The following is a 13,913-nucleotide window of genomic DNA, read 5'->3' as shown; positions in this document are numbered from 1 at the left end:
ACTGATCCCAAAGATGTTCAATTTTGTGGAGATCCGGAGAACACACGAGCCAATGCTTTTTTTTTTGTGGCACACTCATACCCAATTACCTGAGGCTGTTCTGTCCCTTAGTGTGACGTTCAGGATTCGCCGATCTTGTCTTTGTGCAGTTGCCCTGGGCCTTCCATTTCTTGACACCTCCTGATGGAAGACACTTCGCCGACAATTTCCGAATGGTGTTTGGTGTCTCCCCATTCGACGTACTACCTGATTTACAGGGTTGTTAGCCTTCCAAAGGCCAATTGCAATCGCTCTGTCCGTATGGCATAATCGAGGCATGGTATACCACAGTCACAGAACGTGCAACATTGAATGTCCAAGACTCGTGGACTAATGTGGGCGATTCAGGTCCGAGAACCTTTTATAAACCATCTCAGTTCCAGATGCAGGTCATGTTTAACCGCATGAATTTCTTGTGGTGTGTGTCATGTCCTTAATGCAGGCCCGCACGAATATTTCAGGACTGGTAACATGAATTCTGTGATGAAATCAAAATTTGGCGGTGAAAAATCTGTTCAACTCTTTTATTAACTTCTTAAAATCGACCAATTTTCAGATAGCGCATGTCTATTAGCGCACTACAGCACCTGCTCGTTAATCCTTGATAATCCTGCATCCGCCTGATTACTGGGATAGTGTGTGCACAATTTCATTGCGATCTGGTACATATCACGGGAGATATCAAACAAAGTTTTGGGGGGAACTTACTTGTGTTGCACTGTTTAGTTTGAAAAGTTCCCCCAAATATACCAACCAGCAACAGGGTAGTGGGAAAATGGCATGCATTATTCACATGAACATGTAGCTGGATTTATATTTTAATTTGCATTCAAAATTACTTCACTCGTTCATCTCCAGGGTCAAACTAGACCACCACACAAAAGTTAACAGCCAACTCTTCTCTTACCTTGACTCTCATTAGCAGATGAGCTCTTCCACTGGTCCAGGTGGGGTATTAACTTCTCTAATTTCTCAGTGAGGACAGGTAAGAGAGAGTCTAGATCATCCTGACTCACCAAACTAGCAGCGTGAACAATCGTGGTACAGATCTGAAAATCACAATCAGAAATTCGGATATGACCATAACCGCTGTAAATTCACAGAAAGTAATATTTCTTTTCCATAATTTCGTAAGAAATAAATCAAAAATGGTAGACTGCTTTCATAGCACTGTAAAATCTTTTTTTGTATCGGACACTGTAGAGTGGAGAAAATCACTGCACCACAAATGTAACTTTCTGAAAAATCAATGAACATGCAATTATGCACCCATTAATTAAATACATATAGAACAAATGTTCAGCCTTATACTTCACATGTTAAAGTTCATGACAGCTAGAGGATCACATGTGCTCTTAACAAGGATTCATGTGTGAGTTCGCTATAGCTGACTCACGTTACGTAATACCATAACTCAACCAGTATCCATTCTAATGCATGTTAACTTAACCAGTATCCATTCTAGTGCATGTTAACTTAACCAGTATCCATTCTAGTGCATGTTAACTTAACCAGTATCCATTCTAATGCATGTTAACTTAACCAGTATCCATTCTAGTGCATGTTAACTTAACCAGTATCCATTCTAATGCATGTTAACTTAACCAGTATCCATTCTAGTGCATGGTAACATAACCAGTATCCATTCTAATACATGTCAACTTTACCAGTATCCATTCTAATGCATGGTAACTTAACCAGTATCCATTCTAGTGCATGGTAACTTAACCAGTATCCATTCTAATGCATGATAACTTAACCAGTATCCATTCTAATGCATGGTAACTTAACCAGTATCCATTCTAATGCATGTTAACTTAACCAGTATCCATTCTAGTGCATGGTAACATAACCAGTATCCATTCTAATACATGTCAACTTTACCAGTATCCATTCTAATGCATGGTAACTTAACCAGTATCCATTTTAGTGCATGGTAACTTAACCAGTATCCATTCTAATGCATGATAACTTAACCAGTATCCATTCTAATGCATGGTAACTTAACCAGTATCCATTCTAATGCATGATAACTTAACCAGTATCCATTCTAATGCATGGTAACTTAACCAGTATCCATTCTAATGCATGATAACTTAACCAGTATCCATTCTAATGCATGATAACTTAACCAGTATCCATTCTAATGCATGGTAACATAACCAGTATCCATTCTAATGCATGTTAACTTAACCAGTATCCATTCTAATGCATGGTAACTTAACCAGTATCCATTCTAATGCATGATAACTTAACCAGTATTCATTCTAATGCACGATAACTTAACCAGTATCCATTCAAATGCATGATAACTTAACCAGTATCCATTCTAATGCCTGATATGACTTATTTAATGCATGATAGCCTATACCTTATCTCACACAAGAAGTATGTTGCCAAAAAAAAAAAAAAAGAAAAAAGAGAACAACAAAGATTTCAACCCTTGCACGCAATGCAACCTGCTCTCCATAGTGACTTTGTGAGTTCACTGTACTATGAAGGATGCCTGACAGATTACAGCCAAAAAACATATTTTCAACTTGCCAAAATATGACAAATCTGATCACATTATTAAGTTTATTTTTTACACATGAAGACAAACGTTAACCAGAACAAAACTGACAGCACGTAGAAATACACACATGACGATTTCAGTAAAGATAATTTTCTGATTAACATTGATCTTCATGTTGTAAATCAAAGACACAGTGAGATTGGCAATTTTGACCGAGTGTGCATTTTGGCGGCTTAATACTAAGCAACCATCTCTTTTATGGCCAAATAACTTTTATAAGTGATTCAACAAAGTTTTATACTTCTTATCTGGAAATTTACTAAATTGTGATGGGATTTTGAAATTTGTACTTTCTTATCATATCTCTCTGGGGCCGATTCTCCATCTTACCGAGTTATTTTTTTCTGACGTCCTTGTTAACTCTGTTACTCTTTAATTCAACGTTTTCTCTGGAATTCTTACAGAAACTGGAAACTAATTTAATGCCCAATTGTTGCTGTCCTCCAACTCACCTGGCCATTGAGACTATCTCTGTACTTGTACTCAGCAAAGTCCATCGCTGTCTCCGCCGTCTCGAGTGCTGCCAGCAGGCTTCTCCACACCGTGCAGAACTGCCTTGTCGTCCCGTAGTGTTGGCGCTGTGAAGGCGTCCCCAGAGCCAGCGCAGCGTTGATTCGCACTTTGAAGTTCTTACACTCCTTAACCACTGTGCACAGAACTGTCACAAGCTCCTCCTGAAATGATTGATTGCTTAATGAAATACCCACAAATTTTACAGCTGGACGATGATGATCAGATTCATGGGAGGAGGAACCCAGACTACTTGGTGGAAACCATCGGTCTTTCGTAAGTTCTTTCCCACATGTGATGTACCAATGTACATATATGTCGAACAGGTTAAAGACAAAAATCGTCCTATAAGACCACTTGAACAGCGGAACGAACATCATAAATCACATATTGCCCACAAGATTCTGCACTCAACACTGGGATTGAACCCAAACCTTGTGTGCCCCTTAGTTTTTGGAAGAAAAGCATTTTAACCATGCAGTCACAACCCCCATGTACTCAACGGTATGTTCCCTTACCCGCTCCTACAGTCCTAACTATTGGCTGACTCACCGTCCAATCAGCTTGCCCGTGAGGTAACAGCGGATTCCTGAAGAGATTTCTTATGGCGTAACATGCGTTCCAGCGCACCTGAGGACAGAAAGTGACCTTTACATTAAAACACCGATATGTATGATTTGATTCATAAGCAAAGAGATCTGCACCTTTTTACATGCATATCAACTGTATCTGAATTTTTCACAAATAAAGCATAGACATAACAGATCCGATATTACACTAAACTTTACACACTGACCATCCCCAAATTACCAGCAACTACAGTTCAGCTAGGATCAAAAGTTTGCACAGAAGTCACCTTCATACTCTAACCGGTCTTTGTACACAATACACTTTCACACACCACACTCTCATATACCACCCTACATTACACACTTTCACACAATGCACAGTTTCTCACACTAGACTTGCATACACCTTCAAACATTATACACTTTACACACTTTCATACGCCTTCTCCGACTACACTTACATACACCTCTATACATTGTACACTTTGCAAATTTCATACACTACACACTTTCAAATATTACACTTTCATATGCTACAATTAAACAATACACTCTCATACACTACATATCTTAATACACTACACATTTTCATACGCCTTCTCACACTACACATACATACACTTTACACACTTTCATACACTACACACTTTCAAATATTCCACTTTCACACACTACATATCTCAATGCACTACACATTTTCATACACGTAAACTTCACACATAATTCACGTCAACACACAACATACATGTACATTGGGGATCTTCCAGCAACCTGGGGATGGCTCGGTTTCCTCCCACCATAATGCTGGCCACCTTTGTAGAAACGAAATATTCTTCAGCACAACATAAAATACCAATGCAATAAACAAATCAATACACAACTCGCCTTCATTGTTCCAGCGCTGATGTTCTTGAGAACATTTCTCACAGCTTCAGAAATTGCTGAGGTGAAAGCCCTCTTGGCTGAAACACAAATCAAAGGTGAACAAAACTATTTCTCTTTGTCAGACATCAACAAAACATAAACATCTCCACTAGGATTAAAATTAAGAAGATAAAGCTTTGTTTACACCACATTGTGGCTGTAGCCTGCCTGATATACATGTATGCTTGTGGTGAGTGCATGGTATGGCTGTGGATTGGTGGCAGAACAATACAGCTGGCTTATCCCCATATCTACAAACAGCTGGCTTATCCCCATATCTACATACAGCTGGCTTATCCCCATATCTACATACAGCTGGCTTATCTCCATATCTAAATACAGCTGGCTTATCACCATATCTACATACAGCTGGCTTATCACCATATCTACATACAGCTGGCTTATCACCATATCTAGTACAGCTGGCTTATCCCCATATCTACATACAGTTGGCTTATCACCATATCTATGTACAGCTGGCTTATCCCCATATATATTTACAGCTGGTTTATCACCATATCTACATACAGCTGGCTTATCACCATATCTAGTACAGCTGGCTTATCACCATATCTACATACAGTTGGCTTATCACCATATCTATGTACAGCTGGCTTATCCCCATATCTATTTACAGCTGGTTTATCACCATATCTACATACAGCTGGCTTATCACCACATCTACGTACGGCTTGCTTATCACCATATCTAGTACAGCTGGCTTATCCCCATATCTATGTACAGCTGGCTTATCACCATAACTACATACAGCTGGTTTATCACCACATCTATGTACGGCTAGCTTATCACCATATATACATACAGCTGGCTTATCACCATATCTACATACAGCTAGCTTATCACCATATCTATGTACGGCTGGCTTATCCCCATATCTACGTACAGCTGGATTATCACCACATCTACGTACGGCTTGCTTATCACCATATCTAGTACAGCTGGCTTATCATCATATCTAGTACAGCTGGCTTACCACCATATATACATACAGCTAGCTTATCACCATATCTATGTACGGCTGGCTTATCACCATATCTCCATACAGCTGGATTATCACCACATCTACGTACGGCTTGCTTATCACCATATCTAGTACAGCTGGCTTATCATCATATCTAGTACAGCTGGCTTACCACCATATCTACATACAGCTAGCTTATCACCATATCTATGTACGGCTGGCTTATCACCATATCTACATACAGCTGGATTATCACCACATCTACGTACGGCTTGCTTATCACCATATATACATACAGCTGGCTTATCACCATATCTAGTACAGCTGGCTTATCCCCATATCTATGTACAGCTGGCTTATCACCATATCTACACACAGCTGGATTATCACCACATCTACGTACAGCTTGCTTCTCACCATATATACATACAGCTGGCTTCTCACCATATCTATGTACAGCTGGCTTATCCCCATATCTATGTACAGCTGGTTTATCACCATATCTACATACAGCTGGCTTATCACCATATCTACATACAGCTGGCTTATCACCATATCTAGTACAGCTGGCTTATCACCATATATACATACAGCTGGCTTATCACCATATCTAGTACAGCTGGCTTATCCCCATATCTATGTACAGCTGGCTTATCACCATATCTACATACAGCTGGATTATCACCACATCTACGTACGGCTTGCTTATCACCATATCTAGTACAGCTGGCTTATCATCATATCTAGTACAGCTGGCTTATCCCCATATCTATGTACAGCTGGCTTATCACCATAACTACATACAGTTGAAGGTTACACGAATGATAAAGGAATATTACAATCCTGAAGGGTAGACAAATGACAGATCCTGAAGGTTAGAAAAATGACAGAGGAATATTACAGGCCTGAAGGTCAGACAAATGACAGAGGAATATTAAAATCCTGAAGCTCAGACAAATGACAGAGGAATATTACTATCCTGAAGGTCAGACAAATGACACAGAAATATTACATTCCTGAAGCTCAGACAAATGACAGAGGAATATTACATTCCTGAAGGTCAGACAAATGATAGAGGGATATTACATTCCTGAAGGTCAGACAAATGATAGAGGAATATTACATTCCTGAAGGTCAGACAAATGATAGAGGAATATTACATTCCTGAAGGTCAGACAAATGACAGAGGAATATTACTATCCTGAAGGTCAGACAAATGACACAGAAATATTACATTCCTGAAAGTTAGACAAATGACAGAGGAATATTACAATCCTGAAGCTCAGGCAAACGACAGGAATATTACAATCCTGAAGCTCAGACAAATGACAGGGGAATATAAAATCCTGCAACAGGTGTACCAATTACTGCAGGGACTTTCACACAGGTACACATTGTACTTCAGTTAAGCATGTAAAATACTCATAAAAACCATTAAATTATACATTTGATGCATCTAAGTTTTTTCTGATAAAAAAATTAATCAACCTCCAAAAGAAACGAAAAGCAGCCACACCATTACATGGATAAATCTATGAGGTAAAATAATAAAGTAAAATGTCTCACTTGGAAAATTCTAAACCTCAGCTGAATAACAGTATTTCATAATTATCTGACAATTCCGCTTATGTACATGGACATACCTAGGCATCGAGAGGGGAGGTAATGCAGGAGGTTGCCGACAGCCCGCACAGAGCTTGCTCGCACTTTGTCGTTGTCCTGCGTAGCTTTAGCTGCCGTCGTCAGCAGCTTGAGAAGTAACATGTCTGAGAAATCCTCCACAAAATCTTCACTCGTTTTTCTATAACAGAATTATCAACAGCAAATTAGTACATAAATGAAAGTCACAATTCCACAGCCCTTTGAATTGCATTTTTTTCTTTGAATATTCATCATTCAATTTGTAAAAAGTTGTAAAGTACATTAGATTTCTGCTTACTTGTTTAACACCAGGGCATCAGTCAAGTTTCCCAGTGACCAGGCAGCCTTGGCTCTAACATTGAGGTTACCATCTGACAAACAGTTGAGGACAGCATTGGCACTGTCTGCTATGAAAGACACATCCTGCAAAACAAAAACCAGTTATAATGATTGCTTTTGATGTTTCAGACTAACAGTTCCACTGACTAAACATTAAAGGAACAAAACACATTTCACAAGAATTGGTTTGAATGAGGAAACTTTGACTGCGATTCCAGTATTTATTGATTATTTGATTGGAATTTCAAGTCATATGCAATGATATTTCACTGATAGCATGCAGTAAGGTTTATGAATGAAGTAAGCTGTGCGGAACCCGGAGAAAACCACTGACCCTGGGTCCTTAACCTGACTTAAAATGTGCATACAGAGATTCCAAAATTAAGTTTGAATCAAATAAAAGCCAAGAACTGCATCGAGAAATAATTTAAACTACATATCTTTTTTTTTTTTACATTTTTTTTCATTGCCAAGAAATTCCACAAATGCAACCATTTTGTATTTGTGGATTTTTGAGACTCTATTTTCCAAAAGTTTTCACATTTTGAGCACCTAAAAATAAATCAAACCATAACAGATTGGTAACAAGATAGTTCATAGCTTAAACATTTGTTTTTAAAATCTTCCATGCACAGATATGGGAAAATCTTACAGAAGAATTGGATGTGACGTCACTAAGATGTGATCCAAAAAGGTTACTATATGTTATCGTAATTCAAATATTTCTGATGGTACTACAAAAAAAACAAAAAACAAATAAGTACACAAAAAGAGTTTACGGGAGTGTTTTGCCCAATCGCTTTGAATGGCAATGATTTTGTCAGACTGTTAATGTTTACTTTAAAGCTACTGATAAGTCATGCCAGATGTTCACAAGATGTTGTAAACAAATGAAAACATGTCATTTCGTATTTTTGAAATTCCTGATGACTGACAGCGCATGATTTGTGGCCAAGTATCATTTGTTAACAACCAGACTGAGTTCTTCCGCTCCACACACATATCTTTCAAGCACCATCTTGACTTACCTCCCTTAGAACGGCGTAGAGGCTGTAGACACCGAGTGACCTGACAGAAGCGGCTCTGACGTGACAGTCATCATCATTCACCAGCCCCAGGGCAAGGGTCACACACAACATGCGATTAGGGACCTGGGGGATGGGAGAAAAGGTAAAGTCAGGCACTGGGAATATACATACTTGTGAACATCACCATAAATGACTTACATGTGAGAAGGCTATATTTTAAATTTTTCAAAAATCACTGATCTGAATTCACAACAGACAACACTGAATTAACAACAGACAACACTGAATCCACAAAAGACAACACTGAATATTCTTCAATTAGAATGCATTTCAAACAACATCATTCTATTCTGACAGCTGTTATTCTACATGTACAGGTATCTTCTGTGTTGCTGTTCAAGGCATCCAAATAATAATTTAACTGGAATTTGTTTTTCACTTTTATAAGTACTTCAATTTATACTTGATAACTTATACACATGCAGGTGACTGTCACAACTTATAGGTGACTGTCACAAACTTACTGGTGAATGTCATAACTTACAGGTGACCCGTCACAACTAACAGGTAACTGTCACAACATACAGGTGACTGTGACAACTTACAGGTGTCTGTCACATGTTATAGGTAATTGTCACAATTTACAGGTGACTGTTACAAACTTCAGGTGATTTGTTACAACTTACAGGTGACTTACAAATTATTGGTGGCTGTCCCAACTTACAGGTGATGGTTACAACTTACAGGTGACTCACAACTTATAGGCGACTGTCACAACTTACAGGTGACTGTCACAACTTGCAGGTGACTATTACAATTTACAGGTGACTGTCACATGTTATAGGTAATTGTCACAACTTACAGGTGACTGTTACAACCTTCAGGTGATTTGTTACAACTTACAGGTGACTTACAAATTATCGATGACTGTCCCAACTTACTGGTGATGGTTACAACTTACAGGTAACTGCCACAACTTACAGGTAACTGCTATCACTTACAGGTAACTGTCGCAACTTACAGGTAACTGCCACAACTTACAGGTAACAATTCAAAGATGTCCGGCCCCAGGTCTGCTAGACAGTCACAGAGAGCGGCCTTGACCGGAGGGTGGGCATGGCACTGGAGTAGGGCGGGCAGTGGTCCATTCAACAGCCCTAGCCAAAAGTCCAGAGCCTGAAATAGTACACGTCAATCACATAATACAATAAAACTTCAGGAATTGCCAGTGTCTTCTTTACCAGGAAAATTTCTAAAAATCAGCATATAGCTCCATAACCTCTCTCCTCCAGACATATCTGTTCAAATTTGTGTTTTCCTAGCTCAATTATGTTCACAGTGAAGAATCAAGTGGATGTACACTGGCATGGCAAGCACGGGAATCTACATGTACACTCCCGTAATTCTTCAAACTTCTCAACTGTTTGCGAGAAGCTTATTCAAAATATTCTGAGCGCATTCATTAATTGGTGAAAATTGCCCTGAAATTGGCCAGCCAAGCAAATGTATTTTTGTCTTTAAAAATCAAATTAAACAGGATCATAAAAGCTCTTAATGTTGTACTTTCACATCCTTGGAGAAAGGTAGAATACTTAACAGAGCACATGTACCTCAATGTAACATACTCTTGCTTCTTCACTGCACATGTAAATATCATATTGACAAATATTACACACAGCATTAATAATAATAATACCAGTTTTGCTCTGGCTACATAAATTTTACCATGTTACTAGCCCTATATCTATGGTTAACAGAGTAAATAAGGGCCGTCTATTATATAATATGGTAAGTTACCTGTGGTAGTTGTAGCTGCTGGCCACTGCTAGAGTTATCTCCCTGGACGTCAATCAATATTGCCTTACCCAGTTCATTCAGTAACTAAAACAAAAGAAGTTGAATTTACACTTGAGCTCCACATGTACATGTATATATCTGTCAGTAAGTGCATCTAGAATCAGTCTCAGGTAAGTCATTTAGATTATGCACCACTTTGAAAACATGTATATATACTGCTGATAATTTTTGCACAAACTGTATTGCATGTACTTTATTAGTGAGAAAGAATTTTCGCATCAAAGTTAACATGCCTTGCCTTGTTTTGCAAATATCTTTCCTTTTTGGTTTACAAAATTTATTGCATTTCTAGAAACATGTAAGATGGGCTGATATGCACAGTCAAACCCAAGAGTGTGGACCCACATCAAGATAAACTGATGTACATTTCAAACAATATATGTAATAACCACTATTGTGATCAATATCTGATGACACTTGGCATTATCAGATTTTTAAGTGTACAAGATGTAGAAAAACTAGGACAACATTTGGACACTCATGGTTCCACAAGGAAATCATGGGATCCATTGTTTTTCTTCAATATTGGAACCTTCACCATGCAGAAAAAATCATTTCATAAATCATGCATAAAACTCTTTGGACCATCAGCAAACTCTGTTATAAAATATTCCTCCTCCTGAAATGCCGTGACCAGGACAGTCAAAGTCAGTCTTCATCATAAATGTATCCAAACCATGATGTTCAACATTTGGTAGAATGTTAGACGGTACAGGCAGTGGTATGGACCTATTTACACACCACAGGTTTTTCAACATTTGGCAGAATGTTAGACGGTACAGACAGTGGTATGGACCTATTTACACACCACAGGTTTTTCAACATTTGGCAGAATGTTAAGACGGTACAGGCAGTGGTATGGACCTATTTACACACCACAGGTTTTTCAACATTTGGCAGAATGTTAGACGGTACAGACAGTGGTATGGACCTATTTACACACCACAGGTTTTTCAACATTTGGCAGAATGTTAGACGGTACAGACAGTGGTATGGACCTATTTACACACCACAGTTTTTTCAACATTTGGCAGAATGTTAGACGGTACAGACAGTGATATGGACCTATTTACACACCACAGGTTTTTCAACATTTGGCAGAATGTTAGACGGTACAGGCAGTGGTATGGACCTATTTACACACCACAGGTTTTTCAACATTTGGCAGAATGTTAGGCGGTACAGGCAGTGGTATAGGCCTATTTACACACCACAGGCTTTTCAACATTTGGCAGAATGTTAGATGGTACAGGCAGTGGTATGGACCTATTTACACACCACAGGTTTTTCAACATTTGGCAGAATGTTAGATGGTACAGGCAGTGGTATGGACCTATTTACACACCACAGGTTTTTCCACATTTGGCAGAATGTTAGGCGGTACAGGCAGTGGTATAGGCCTATTTACACACCACAGGTTTTTCAACATTTGGCAGAATGTTAGACGGTACAGACAGTGGTATGGACCTATTTACACACCACGGTTTTTTCAACATTTGGCAGAATGTTAGGCGGTACAGGCAGTGGTATAGGCCTATTTACACACCACAGGTTTTTCAACATTTGGCAGAATGTTAGACGGTACAGACAGTGGTATGGACCTTTTTACACACCACAGGTTTTTCAACATTTGGCAGAATGTTAGACGGTACAGGCAGTGGTATGGACCTATTTACACACCACAGGTTTTTCAACATTTGGCAGAATGTTAGACGGTACAGACAGTGGTATGGACCTATTTACACACCACAGGTTTTTCAACATTTGGCAGAATGTTAGACGGTACAGGCAGTGGTATGGACCCATTTACACACCACAGGTTTTTCAACATTTGGCAGAATGTTAGACGGTACAGGCAGTGGTATGGACCCATTTACACACCACAGGTTTTTCAACATTTGGCAGAATGTTAGACGGTACAGACAGTGGTATGGACCTATTTACACACCACAGGTTTTTCAACATTTGGCAGAATGTTAGACGGTACAGGCAGTGGTATGGACCTATTTACACACCACAGGTTTTTCAACATTTGGCAGAATGTTAGACGGTACAGACAGTGGTATGGACCTATTTACACACCACAGGTTTTTCAACATTTGGCAGAATGTTAGACGGTACAGGCAGTGGTATGGACCTATTTACACACCACAGGTTTTTCAACATTTGGCAGAAGGTTAGACGGTACAGGCAGTGGTATGGACCTATTTACACACCACAGGTTTTTCAACATTTGGCAGAATGTTAGACGGTACAGGCAGTGGTATGGACCTATTTACACACCACAGGTTTTTCAACATTTGGCAGAATGTTAGACGGTACAGGCAGTGGTATGGACCCATTTACACACCACAGGTTTTTCAACATTTGGCAGAATGTTAGACGGTACAGGCAGTGGTATGGACCCATTTACACACCACAGGTTTTTCAACATTTGGCAGAATGTTAGACGGTACAGACAGTGGTATGGACCTATTTACACACCACAGGTTTTTCAACATTTGGCAGAATGTGAGACGGTACAGGCAGTGGTATGGACCTATTTACACACCACAGGTTTTTCAACATTTGGCAGAATGTTAGACGGTACAGGCAGTGGTATGGACCTATTTACACACCACAGGTTTTTCAACATTTGGCAGAATGTTAGACGGTACAGGCAGTGGTATGGACCTATTTACACACCACAGGTTTTTCAACATTTGGCAGAATGTTAGACGGTACAGACAGTGGTATGGACCTATTTACACACCACAGGTTTTTCAACATTTGGCAGAATGTTAGACGGTACAGACAGTGGTATGGACCTATTTACACACCACAGGTTTTTCAACATTTGGCAGAATGTTAGACGGTACAGACAGTGGTATGGACCTATTTACACACCACAGTTTTTTCAACATTTGGCAGAATGTTAGGCGGTACAGGCAGTGGTATAGGCCTATTTACACACCACAGGCTTTTCAACATTTGGCAGAATGTTAGATGGTACAGGCAGTGGTATAGGCCTATTTACACACCACAGGTTTTTCAACATTTGGCAGAATGTTAGACGGTACAGACAGTGGTATGGACCTATTTACACACCACAGGTTTTTCAACATTTGGCAGAATGTTAGACGGTCCAGACAGTGGTATGGACCTATTTACACACCACAGGTTTTTCAACATTTGGCAGAATGTTAGACGGTACAGGCAGTGGTATGGACCTATTTACACACCACAGGTTTTTCAACATTTGGCAGAATGTTAGACGGTACAGGCAGTGGTATGGACCTATTTACACACCACAGGTTTTTCAACATTTGGCAGAATGTTAGACGGTACAGGCAGTGGTATGGACCTATTTACACACCACAGGTTTTTCAACATTTGGCAGAATGTTAGACGGTACAGGCAGTGGTATAGGCCTATTTACACACCACAGGCTTTTCAACATTTGGCAGAAT

General features: G+C 39.4%; 1 protein-coding gene across 1 annotated transcript in view; it reads right to left on the bottom strand.

Annotated features, from left to right (window-relative positions):
* Positions 1–13,913, bottom strand: part of LOC135476288 (HEAT repeat-containing protein 6-like) — a 29,399-nt gene that overhangs the window by 4,467 nt on the left and 11,019 nt on the right. The window contains exons 11-19 of the mRNA XM_064756274.1: positions 10,405–10,488; positions 9,649–9,783; positions 8,608–8,730; positions 7,539–7,663; positions 7,243–7,400; positions 4,579–4,655; positions 3,677–3,754; positions 3,067–3,288; positions 947–1,088 (exon numbers count right to left, since the gene is read on the bottom strand). Coding sequence (XP_064612344.1) covers positions 947–1,088; positions 3,067–3,288; positions 3,677–3,754; positions 4,579–4,655; positions 7,243–7,400; positions 7,539–7,663; positions 8,608–8,730; positions 9,649–9,783; positions 10,405–10,488 — 1,144 coding nt within the window. The remainder of the gene's footprint in view (positions 1–946; positions 1,089–3,066; positions 3,289–3,676; positions 3,755–4,578; positions 4,656–7,242; positions 7,401–7,538; positions 7,664–8,607; positions 8,731–9,648; positions 9,784–10,404; positions 10,489–13,913) is intronic.

Source organism: Liolophura sinensis, chromosome 10, assembly GCF_032854445.1.
Source record: "Liolophura sinensis isolate JHLJ2023 chromosome 10, CUHK_Ljap_v2, whole genome shotgun sequence".
NCBI lineage: Eukaryota > Metazoa > Mollusca > Polyplacophora > Chitonida > Chitonidae > Liolophura > Liolophura sinensis.
The sequence above is the reverse complement of the archived record's forward strand: the minus strand, read 5'-3'. Positions and strand labels throughout refer to the sequence as shown.